The sequence below is a fragment of the Mercenaria mercenaria genome, chromosome 17 (genome assembly GCF_021730395.1).
Source record: "Mercenaria mercenaria strain notata chromosome 17, MADL_Memer_1, whole genome shotgun sequence".
Classification (NCBI taxonomy): domain Eukaryota; kingdom Metazoa; phylum Mollusca; class Bivalvia; order Venerida; family Veneridae; genus Mercenaria; species Mercenaria mercenaria.
This window is the reverse complement of record NC_069377.1, coordinates 14,271,269-14,284,178: the sequence shown is the minus strand read 5'-3', so window position 1 is coordinate 14,284,178 and position 12,910 is coordinate 14,271,269. Positions and strand designations below refer to the sequence as shown.

At 35.4% G+C, this 12,910-nt stretch overlaps 1 protein-coding gene across 1 annotated transcript; it reads left to right on the top strand.

Moving 5' to 3' along the window:
• Positions 1–4,995: 4,995 nt before the first annotated feature.
• Positions 4,996–12,016, top strand: LOC128550304 (opioid growth factor receptor-like protein 1). The gene is made up of 6 exons (XM_053529110.1): positions 4,996–5,113; positions 6,089–6,155; positions 6,329–6,404; positions 6,720–6,789; positions 7,361–7,509; positions 9,001–12,016. Exons 1-6 carry the CDS (start codon positions 5,090–5,092, stop codon positions 9,566–9,568), a joined length of 954 nt encoding a protein of 317 aa, XP_053385085.1. The 5' UTR covers positions 4,996–5,089; the 3' UTR covers positions 9,569–12,016.
• Positions 12,017–12,910: the final 894 nt, after the last annotated feature.

The following is a 12,910-nucleotide window of genomic DNA, read 5'->3' as shown; positions in this document are numbered from 1 at the left end:
TTATAACTGAATAGCAGTTTTATTTTGCAAGATCCAGATAAAAGTGATGCATGAAGGTGGAGGGGTATAGATTTAGCATTGCTCTTTTGTCCGTACATGTGTGTGTCCATCCGTAATTGAAGATTCTTAAAATTTCAAAAGTATTTAGCTAAAATCTAGTTTAATATGAATTACCACATGATCTTTGCTCACACATGGTATGATCCCCCTTGACACAGTAAAATCAGATTTTTCCCATTAATTTGGTAAAAGATTGGGATTCTTGACTGTTTCAAAGTAACCAATTGACGAAACATTACCAAAAATGTAGATCACTACAGGGCAGTGGTAAATGCATAGCTTTTGTGAGGATCAGTTAAGTAACTTTAGAGTCAAAGCCTTGAGTTGTTCTACAATCTATATATTCCCACAGAAGAAAGTAATTGACTAAGATAGAATTGGTTCATGTAGAGAAGTTGGCAGTTACTTGTGGAGAACAGGTTTGTACTGGTACAGAATCCAGGAACACTGGTTAGGTTAACTGCCCGCCATGACATGATTGAAATACTGTTGAAAAACTGCATTAAATCCAAAAACAAACGGAACAAACAAACAAAAATCTTCATGGAATTTAACACAAATATAGATCACTGTAGTATGGCGGTGCACATGCATCAGGATTTCTTCAGTAACTGCAAAGTTATTGTTTTTTATTTGTTTTAAAATCATAATAGAGTAACCCATTGATGGATCTTGATGAAATTTAATACAAATATAGATCACAGTACGGCAGTTGTGCAAATGAAACTTGTTATCTTAACTCACTTGAATTGTTTTAAAACCCAGTATCTTGAAATGAAATATTCAAATGTAGTCGGCTCATTCACAAAACAACCTATTTTTCTTGAGATATAAATTCACTGCATTTGCCTGTTCTTTGATCTTTTTGTAGGGGATTTTTTTTCTCTATGTAATTTTCTGGTCCATTAAAATGTTGTTAGCTCGACTATTCGAAGAATAGTCTAGCTATTCTACTCATCCTGGCATCGGCATCGGCGTCACACCTTGATTAAGTTTTTGCATGCAAGTACATACAGCTATCATTTAAAGGCATATAGCTTTGAAACTTATTTGTTCTTTTTCTAGGTCAATTACCAACCTCACTGGGTCAAGTTCCATAACTCTAACATGTATTTTGAGCAAATTATGACCCCTTTTGGACTTAAAAATTTCTAGTTAAAGTTTTACATGCAAGTTACTATCTCCAAAACTAATGCAGATATTGAATTGAAACTTCACATGTGTCTTCGGGGTTATAAAAGTAGTTGATAGCGCCAAGTCCCATAACTCTGACCTTCATTTTGGCCAAATTATGCCCCCCATTTGGACTTAGAAAATTCTGGTTAAAGTTTTGCGTGCAAGTACATACAGCTATTACTAAAAGGCATATAGATTTGAAACTTATTTTTTCTTTTTCTAGATCAATTACCTACCTCATTGGGTCAAGTCCCATAACTCTGACATGTATTTTGGCCAAATTATGCCTCCTTTTGGACTTAGAAAATTCTGGTTAAAGTTTTGCGTGCAAGTAAATACAGCTATTACTAAAAGGCATATCGTGGCCTCAACGGGAAACTAGTCTATCTGCTTCTATTTCTATATACACATAGACTAATTTCGCGTTGAGGCCACGATATAGATTTGAAACTTACTTTTTCTTTTTCTAGATCAATTACCTACCTCACTGGGTCAAGTCCCATAACTCTGACATGTATTTTGGGCAAATTATGCCCCCTTTTGGACTTAGAAAATCCTGCTTAAAGTTTTACATGTAAGTTACTATCTCCAAAACTACTACAGATATTAAATTGAAACTTCACGTGTCTTCGAGTTATAAAACTTATTGATAGAATCAAGTCCCATAACTCTGACATGTATTTTGGGCAGATTATGCCCCCTTTTGGACTTAGAAAATCCTGGTTAAAGTTTTGCGTGCAAGTACATACAGCTATTACCAAAAGGCATATAGCTTTGAAACTTATTTATTCTTTTTCTAGGTCAATTACCAACCTCACTGGGTCAAGTTCCATAACTCTTAACATGTATTTTGAGCAAATTATGCCCCCTTTTGGACTTAGAAAATTCTGGTTAAAGTTTTACATGCAAGTTACTATCCCCAAAACTAATGCAGATATTGAATTGAAACTTAACATGTTTCTTCGGGGTTATAAAACTAGTTGATAGCATCAAGTCCCATAACTCTGATATGCATTTTGGTCAAATTATGTCCCCTTTCGAACTTAAAACTCTTTTGATATTTAAAATTTTGGGTGATAATTTCCTGCTTCTCTTACAATATTTCGAATAGTCGAGCTTGGCTGTCTTACGGACAGCTCTTGTTTTAATTATGCTGTTAACTGGGATACATCATCCTAGAAAATTTATAAATAGTTCCATCAACAGATAAAGACAAAATTCAGATTTTTAAACTTTTGTTTTTGGTGTGAAATATGGCTGAAAATTATTTTGGGGTTGTGAAGGAAGGGCACTTGGCTTTGAACTTTTAATATATGTCTGTCGGTCCGTCTGACATTGTGTCATGAATGTCGTGCAATGTATATCATGCTGTATAATACCTCTTATGGTAGTTATTTAGACCGTGAAGTGCACCTAGTGTTTTGTTAGTGACTTCACTTGGCAAGGCCAGAGTTATGGCACTGGACTTTGTCAAAAATATGCATAAAGGACCATGTTGCATGTACATTTGTAACATAGTAGATTTTAGTACGAATTTGAATTTGTTTGATACATCATGTGTAGTTCAATTTCAAATTAGTGATGACAAGTTGGAAAAGATTCATGAAAGGATGCATATACATCAGGCACGTGTCCAGGTGGGGGGCCAGGGGGCCCGGGCCCCCCCAGCTGGCTGGCTAGTTACGATTTTTATTACTATGGGCCCCTCAATTAACAAATTTATACACCAGCACAACTGGCTTGATTTGACAGCAATACACAGGCTAAAGAGCCATAAAACCGTGTCCGGTAGAGGAAATTGGCCCCAGGCATGTCACAGGTAAAAGTTTATCTGTGCATGCTTCATTGATCGCTTGATCAGTACTTGATTGGGTAGTGGAGAAACTATTATAATTATGTTTTTTACTCTTTTGAAGTGTTATAAAATGATCAGAACATTGTTGGTTTTGTTAAGTAAATCTTAAAATGAATCTGAAAATTGAAACATGATGGTTGTATTTTGTTTTTACATTAAGGCACATTCCCCAAATTTATTAAATTGATAGATATTTATCCTATCTTTTTATTTTACAACAATTATGAATTTGAAACTACTGTATCAATTTTACTCTTTTGGGTCCAATAACCTTACTTAAAAACTCTCGCAGTTTTAAAAGTAGTTTCTCAGTAAATCTTACAAAACGCATCTAAAACTCGTTACTTATGAGGGGTTTTATACATAAAAATATCATTTAATATGTGCTGTGATGTTACAGTTTGTAGTCAAAGAAGTATAAAAACATTTGGCCATTTTGCAAATAGGATACCCTTAATAATTAGACTAGCCACTACACTGATAATTACGATATTTCTATGATTTTTTTTCTTTTTTATGTTTATAGAGACAAATGCCAGTCTATTCTAGAGATGTTAAAATTGTAATATTGGACATAGTATATAGACTGGCTCAGTTCACTACAGGAAATCATAAAAATGTGAAAAAATTATCATAGTCTAGGAGCTAGTCTACTTAATAATCATCTTAAAACTTCAATATTTTTTTCAACTGGGTATCATACAGAAAAATAAGTCCATACACTGTGACTGTACAATCATACATACATTGAAAAGGCTTGATGAAATGATTAAAAAGTAGACTTTTCCTTAAATATATAATACATTCATGCATCCTTAAAGGTGTTTCAGGTAGCAAGAAAATGCATCTATTCATGTGCCATATTAAAAAAAAATCGCAGTCGGGAGGGGATACCCCTCCCGAACCCACCCCAGGTTGGGCCCCCCCCCCAGCAAACAAATCCTGCACACGGGCCTGTACATAGTAATAACAGTGTTGTGTTGTATGCCCAAGATTCTATGTCCATAACCATGATAGCTGTTCCCCATCAATGCGGCGCCAATATCCAATTTTCCACCTTTACTGGATGGTGTGTGGCGTACAAGACCAAGGTCCTTCTTCAAGATCAAGGTCATATTGTGAGCATAGGTTAAAAGGCCTTTGTTCCATTTTGTTTGGTTCAAAATAGTGCAGTTCATCAGCGGATTTTGTGAGTTGCTGGCATAAAAGTGCCGATTATGAGTCTATTTCATAACTTTGTTGTCAATCAGATTTTGAAATAACGTTGCATCGAAGTTCCTTAACTTCAAGGTCTTGTTTAAAGGTATTATTATTGCATGTGGCACTCGTTGCGTTTAATTATAACGATGTGTTCAAATTGCATCAAGTCAAGTTTGCCATTTGGGGGCCTGTGACGACATTGTTCAGGTCTCTGACTTTGAATCACCTATCCATCACCGCAGTGGATTCGGAACTTCCCTTGCGGTGTTAAATTCTTACATGTGAGGAATCCATCCAGCTCGCATACGACAAATTTATGGTTAGATACCCGCCCGTACCTGCACCGGTAAAATTCATCAACTTTCTTACTTTTAGTTCTCTAGCTCTGTCTGTAAGTAACTGCATATTCGGATTGCAAATAATTTGTAATTTCAATCCTTTGTCACTTTCTTGGAAGATTATATATATGAGAGAGAGAGTATATTCTTGAATCGTTTTCATAACTTTATTGCTTTTCTCATTTCTTGCAACATAAATAACGATTAATCGTTTGAATTAATACCGTGCCATTCCTAAATATGCTGATATAAAAGGGAAGTGAAAATTCGCTTTTTTACGTAAATTTCCCATTATTTTGTGCTCGAGCTATTTTTTAACATAAAACTCGCAACCCCATGTATCCCGTGTGTACCTGATCAGTCTACGCGCCTGACTGATAATGACGCTACATCAAAACCGAAAGTAGTCGTGTTTGTGTAAACGGAAGATCGCGATCTAAGTAACAAATGGGTGGTTAAAATGGGGTTATCCCACAGTTCGGAGGTACGTAAACTTTTATAATTAACTATCATTGAATAAACATCTTCTTTTTTACTTCATAGTGTTGATATTTCTTCATGATCTTCAAATATATGTCGTACATCTATTTAAAGGATTATTGACTGATATATTTTCCTTTGTTATACATGTATTAGTTGGTCATGGGATAGTTGTGTATAAATACGTACATCCATTTGTGTGTGCTAGTTTTACAATATAGTTCTCTCCATATATATAGTTACAAGGGCTTGAGCCCCCATTGTCATCAAGTTAACATGTGTACCCCCAGTAGGCCTACTAACGTTGACAACCTGAAACTTGTGTTCAAAACTGTTTTTATCTGTCTAAAAAAGGGATAATATCTTCTGTAATAAAAAAATTAGAATTAGTGAATGCGTAATTTTGAGTAGGTAGGGCGACATCTGGGTTCTGAAATGTAACAGATCTGCTAGGGGGACCGGACAGTTGCAACTATCGCTGTATAAAATAAGTGAATTTTCTCTGTCAGTCACCTTAGAGACGTAGGCTAATTCCAACTAATTTGTCGGGATCCTGGTAAATATCGAGATATTTTTTTTCATATTGGCATAATAGACTGCCCCGTCACAAATATAATAGCCTACAATATAAACGTCGAATTATTTTGACTACATAGAGACTTAATTAATCAGGGAAACAAATCAGGTTTGGTGCTAGGAATTTCTGAATAACTAGGATACAGATACCCTATCTAGAATCAAACCATAACCAGTCCGTCTAATCTCAGGAACCTGAAATTCTATCCATAAACCAACACCAGTCTAAGGTTTTAAAAAGACCACACCCCTAACAAAAATAGAGGTGGTCTTTTTTATAGACATACGTGTGTTTCCTTATAGATAGAATTTCAGGTTCTTGTGGTCTTCATTTTCTTACAGCTTTAGTTATATTAGAAAGGAGTGAATTTACCATTTCTTTCTTCTATTATTGCATGTAAAGGACCCAAGCAAACAAGACAGGAACCTGCGATTTTACAGAAATGAAATAAGGTCTAGTCCATGGCCAGGTAAGTTTTGTCTAAACTATACCCAGCTATTTTAATTTTCTTGAAATTAGTCTTTTTTGCTGGAATTTAAAATCAACTTTTGTTACATATACAAAAAGTGCGCCTTTTCCACAAAAACGAGCGTATAGATTACGTTGATTCATTTGACCGACCTGTATTTTTTCAACTTCTAGGTAACACAGTTGGGGAGATGCTACTATGGTTTGGTAGATACAATAAGTTAGAAAACAATCACAGCTACATTCAATGGTATGCTTTTTTGAACTGTTGGGTGTCGTTTTCTTTCTCTCTTTTTAAAAAAAAAACAACGTTCTCTACGGCTTGTTCGTTAGACATTGGCTCTAGCTACTTTTTCAAACTGAAATGAAATGAAAGTGGACTATGTCTTAGGTTTTGTACAAAACTGACAGCATATTGAGGAAATGCGAATTCCAACAAATATATACTATTGCTGAATGACTATTACATGCTGTAGGATAAAGAACTGATTTTAAAGTGACAATATTGTATTAAATAAACTCAGAGCCGTTGATAAGTGTTAATCATACGTTTTAATTTGTCCAGGTTGTTTCCAACCCCCGAAGGCAGTGGTATGAATCCCTCCGCCCAGCCCCTTCGAGAACACGAGGCCAAGGTATGAGCATATTTCTAATTTACAAGTAAATCTTTTCTATGTAACGTAATTTTATTTTCAAGCGTTGCAAGCATTCAACTATCAAATGCAAACTCCGCCTATTAGTTTATGAAACTTGTATTGATATAGTACGAGTAAGTGGCGAACACGCTGTCAGATTAGCTCCTCGTCAACACGATCTTTAAGGACTTGGCCGGAAGTGTCCACCAGAATATATGTCAGTTTCAAATAAGTGTTAACGTCTTTTAAATACGAAAACTTCAGAAATCATTATTATTTGAATTGATGTTTCACGGAACAGATTGGAATAGATTTAAAAAAGCGCATATATATATATATATTTTTAGACGGAATGAATTAAAAATTGAATATGATAGAAAAAAGGGTAATTTTGTCCGAGCGTAGGAGGTTTTGTCCGTATCCCTGCACGAGGGGAACACCATTTTGCTATAATTATACAATATGCCAACTTACGAAGTAAGCAAAGAATGCTAGGTTCGCTCAAATTTCGAATTGAAACTAAACATTAGTCTATGAATAACAAAGCTATTTTCTGTTTATTGTTTATAAGGCAATCCGAGAGGATGAAGTAGCAAGTGCGCGGGTTCTTATGGCATACAGAATGATGTTGGACTTCTATGGAATGAGACTTGTGAGTCGCAACACTGGTGCAGTGGCTAGAAGTGACAACTGGCAAGACAGATACAAACACCTTAACAGGTATGTACTGAAGTGTCGACGTCAAAGTCCGCACGGGCAGCTAGTGTACAAGGGTCGTTCAATAAATAGCTATAGGTAAACTGGCCAACAAAGACTTCTTTAGATTGTATCATTTTGAAACATATAGTATCTCTGCTACGTTATGTCCCAAATCTGAATTATGCCTTTTTGGACACCAGTACGCTTTAAATTTTTTTTTTTTTTGGACTTCATCATTTTGCTGGAACATATAAACCTTTCAGAATATCTTGTTTTTTTCCGTGAAAAATCTCTCGATGTTTCATTTTTGTACAAAATATGTTATGGGACAAGGGTTTTATACGGGGAAGCATTTTTTTTATCATGAAATTGACATTAACATTTTCGTCAAACATCTAAAGGGTTCTACTTCCGCCTCAAAAGGGTGTAACTTAAACGTGGGTCTTTCAAAAGTTAGTCATATTTTACCAGAAAATCCCTGTTACAGATTTGGTAAATCAATTAAGTCGTGTTGTCATTTCCTTGATCATACACTGATGATTCACGAGGAAATAAGTCACTTACTTTCGGCAAACAAGCCATTGAGAACTGGAAAACTATTTGTCTGCCAAAAATTACTTCTTAAGTGCAATTGAAACAAAGAAAAAATCCGACAAAATGCGTTCGTTCCTCATTTAGATGTCATCTAACCGCAATCCATACATGAAAAATTTCCAAAAATTACTTCTTAAGTGCAATTGAAACAAAGAAAAATCCGACAAAATGCGTTCGTTCCTCATTTAGATGTCATCTAACCGCAATCCATACATGACTGTTTGTTTTGACAGCCAGGAAGCAGTCACAAAGCTCTTAACAATCAGTGTTAAACTGATTGAAGTATGGTATTATTATTATACCAGATTTATATAGCGCCCTTTTCATTATCAATTTCACGTTCAAAGGCGCTTTACATAGTTCAAATGCAGCCACACATGGCGCATAATTCATCCTCTACTAGTACAGACACAGAACGATCTGACCAGAGGGACAGAGTAAGACAAAGCCCCCACGACAGAGAGATCAGACATCAGATACAGGCTTGTCCGGCTAACTTAGCCTAGCTCGTTGCGAATAGACAGCCTGGTTCACGCAAGGATTGCCTGGGTTCCTGACCAGTACACCTCTAGTTAGGTGGGAAACACTGAAAAGCGTTTCTGAAAATTCCCGAGTAGCTGCCGGGGATCGAACCCCCGACCTCAGGATTGGAAGGCCAGTGTGCAAACCACTGAACTATCCGTCCACTTATGGTATCATTTATTTACTTTCTATCGAGATATTTTTTTTGCAACGAAATGCATGAAAGAACATAATGCAAGTGATAAATGCCTTATAAGGTTACCAGTAACAATCTCTATGTATTCGAGTTAACCGGTATTGTTTGGTCTGGTATAAATACAGATAGGAGAGCTAAAAATCTGAAAACCTTAGGTTGTTCTTTGGATGATTAAACTACATGTTCATGAACTGTTTCAGGTCGACTCATAACTACCGTAGAATCACGAGGATCATACAGTCACTGGGTGAGCTAGGTTATGAGAGGTTCCAAGTTCCGTGGATCACATTCCTCATTGAGGAGTCCGTCGTAAATCATGTTCTCTCTAATCTTAATGGACCCTGCATGAAACATTGGATAGGTGCCATCAAGGATGAGTTAGAAAGGGAGCATATGCACGAAAACTATATAGAGTTGTTTAAAAAGCCTAAACCAGAGGTTAGTAATCCTCCTAAACCAATGATCACCAGTCATGATACACAAAAGAGCAAATCAGCAGAGGAATTCGCTAATGACACTGCTGACACTGTTGACCATGGTCCTGCTGCAGAGAGCAGTCACGCAATCAGCACGGTGCCTTCCGATGTCGCAGATACAGGAGCAAACGGAGAGCAGCGCAATAAATGTAATGGAATTCGTATAAGTGACTCCAATATGGCTTCAGCGGGACGTCCGTCGGAGTTTACCGATGATTCAAATAACTTTTGTCCTAATACAGCAAGTGTAGATTTTGGTTGTGCAAAAGATGACGCATTAGCATGTCAGTGAAAGAAGTAAGAGGTAGTTGTGATAGTTGTAAGGCAACAGTGATACCGTTTAAATATGTAACATTACTGTGTTGCTATAAGAAATGTTTCTTATCAAATATCACACAATTTTCATTTCTATTTTCAAGAAAGATGTAATACCAAACATATTGCCAAGTTTCATTGTGAAATTTCGAGATTTTAGAGAAATATAGACACATAATAACAGCCACCCCCTACCAATTTACTGGGCTAAATTTTGGCCCTATGGTCCTTTTATTGTATATTTTGGTAAAAGTTTCACTCGTTTGCATTATTTTTCACTTGGATTCTGAAATATCATTCATTCCGTCATGAATAAGACCCAGAAGGATGCATTTTGTGCATTTTCTGACATTCTGGAGACAAAATATTGGCTTTTTAATCCCAGAAATCGCTGCTGAATAGGCGCATCTACTCTAAATATGGTCAAAATTCAAAATTTTTCAAATTTCACTATTTTTTTTGCATTGGAAACACCCATTTATATCATATACAACCGATCTATGACTATTAAGACTATTTGCGACTTGTTTCAAGAAAGTCTTATTTCAGCTCTTATAGGTTAAAGGTCAGTAATTCAAATCCTTCTTTGTTTCATATAAAAAACGACAACTTCAGGTCGTTTTTATGTGTCTTTAGAGAACATCACTTTTTCCTACACCTATTTTTCATGGAAGTTCTATCACAAATTAACGAAAAAATGAAAAGAAAATAGGGGGTTATGTAGTTCCTAGTGAAATGCCAGTCAGTTGTGGTCTGCTACCCTAAAAATGGCGCATATTTGCTCTCGTCCGCGCAATAAACACCTACTTCCGGTTTCGATCTGCAAAACTTGCCATGTGGGTTGTATGAACATGAAAACCGTCTTATTTCATGCAGAATGTATTCTAGTAGTGAAAAATGGTGATTAAAGCACTCGTTCTACACAAATTTGCGCAAAAAATGGGAAAATTAGGATCTATTTATTATGGACTTCTTTCGACTACACCACGGAAGCACATTTTCGACCGAATTACTGACCTTATTCCTATAAGTGCCACGTACGTACACTAGTAGTTTCATCTATTGACATTGTGCGTCTAGGACAGTCGGTCAAATACTTGTTAGACTAAACTGAAGATAACAGATTGCATTTAATACAGTTTGTTTGTTTCAAAGGATCGAATGCATGTATAATATGTATATAAGTTGTACTATTTAATATCTACTTATTTTAGTAGAATTTGAACGGATATTTTGTTTGCAAATTGTATGAAAATGTAATTCTGTGATAGATATATGTTCAGGTAGTGTCTCGTAGGTTCTTTATAGAAAGGTCTGAATGATCTTATTATGTGTAAATGTAATCGTTTTTTTTTTCATGTTTGTGGTCATTGAAAGTGAGACTGTAATACACTTAAAACAGATTGTTCCTAACAAGTTCCGAATGTGCTAGTTCTAAACACCCGTTAGGCGATGTTCCTGTTTCTAATTCAATTTTATGTCGTTTTGTGTTTAAATACTTTATAATTATCACACTCACAAAACTGTATTAATCAGAAAAGACTTCTTTAATATTTCTTTGTACACGAAGTAACTATTATTCATATAGGTCCAAGATTATAAACATGAGTTTGGAAACCAGTCCAAAATCCCCAGCATATGATTGGTTGACTCTGAGCACAGGTTTGAAATTGATCAATGATGTTCTTGCATTATGAGACTGGTCTTCAACCTCAAAATTTATTATATTAATGCAAATTTGGTAGTATGTTTTAGTTCTGTTCATTTTGATGACGTTCCGCATATCGGTAATTTTGAACAATTTTAATGCCATTAGCCCATTGAGAAACATAAGTTCCTGTAATATAAAGGGTGTTATAAGTGGTTTTATCACATCTTTGACGTCGCGGGAGTGTAATAAAGCCATTAAATAAAAATGATAATACACTAGTGTAATAAAAGTTTTGATGTCGACGTCGTTTAAAGTATAGGAGACGTTGGTCAATTCGACTTGTTAACTAGTAAAATAAAGTAGAATTTTTGATGTTTCGACAGGAAAAGCTTACATGTGATAAAAAGGATATTACATTTGTGACTTTCCATATTGAATTTATTTAACGAGTTGAATAAAATGATAAAATGCGAGCTGTCGAGCATTTTATCAATTTTATTCAACTCGTTTAATAAATTCAATATGAAAAGACACTCGTGTAATATTCTCTATTTATCAACTCGCATTGTAGATAGGCCTACTTTCATATTTATTTATTTATGTTTTGCATGCAACAGAATCTAGCAATAAGGCTTAATTTTGGGGAAATTATGTGTTTTGATATTATAATTAAGATATGGATTCAGTTTAATTCTGTTAATATTTATTTCATAACATGCACCAATGTTGAATGAAGTTGCGTTTTTTTATATTTAAATAAACAGAAGTTCTGAATTTTTTCCTCTTTCGTTTGATTGCAATATGAAAATTAGCAGTCCAAAAAGAACGAAGGTGAATGTAATGGTGGCAGCCTAATTTGATTCTTATAAGATTATTAATATACACATAAGCCATCAGTCTTTCCAATGAAAAGAAGAAAAAAAATATACCGAACACATTTTAAGTTATTTTATGTACAGAATGGTAAAACCTTGCATCTAACCGATGAATAGGCACAAATCGGCTATCAAAAAGTGTGCGTGCAATGATTTTAACAATCGCAGAATCATAAGTTTATTTTTAGAAAAAAAAAACAACAACAACAACATTCTACTGTTTAATGGAAAATGCGATACTCCGGGCATTACGAAACTAAAACTTTCGCTTTGAGGTTGTTCCCTTTTAATGACTTTTGACCTATTGTAAAACACATATTATTCCTGGACTTAAGTTACACCAGGGTTTTGGTTTAAGGCCTCCGCCCGAGAACAGGAGGTCGAAAGTTCGTAACCGCACCGGGAGCGATTCCCGGTTTGTGAGCCGCAAGCTAGTTAAAGAATAGTCGCTCGATACCTGAATTTTAAGATTCACTGACTTGCACTCTAATAAACCCAACATTTTACTGTAGAGTCAAATTCTTATTCGATTTCTATAGCTTGAATATTGTCGACCGGGAAAATTGTTTCTGCTGGTATTTTTAATTAGAAAATAACGTATAGATAAACAGTGTTTTTAGTAATAGAAAGAGCATTGAAACTCGAGGGTAAACGATTTGTACGAGGGGGCGTAGCCCCCGAGTATAAATTGTTTACCCGAGAACGTTTGTATCATAGTTAGGTGTTTTTTCTTAACAAATTTGGTGCAGGTAAATCGTATGCACTGACTACAGGGTGCGGTAACTAAAAGTGT

Coding starts and splice junctions, on each gene's coding strand:
- LOC128550304 (XM_053529110.1), top strand. CDS start 5,090: ATGGGGTTATCCCACAGTTCGGAG. Junction 5,114..6,088: donor GGTTATCCCACAGTTCGGAG/GTACGTAAACTT, acceptor TTGCATGTAAAG/GACCCAAGCAAACAAGACAG. Junction 6,156..6,328: donor AAGGTCTAGTCCATGGCCAG/GTAAGTTTTGTC, acceptor TTCAACTTCTAG/GTAACACAGTTGGGGAGATG.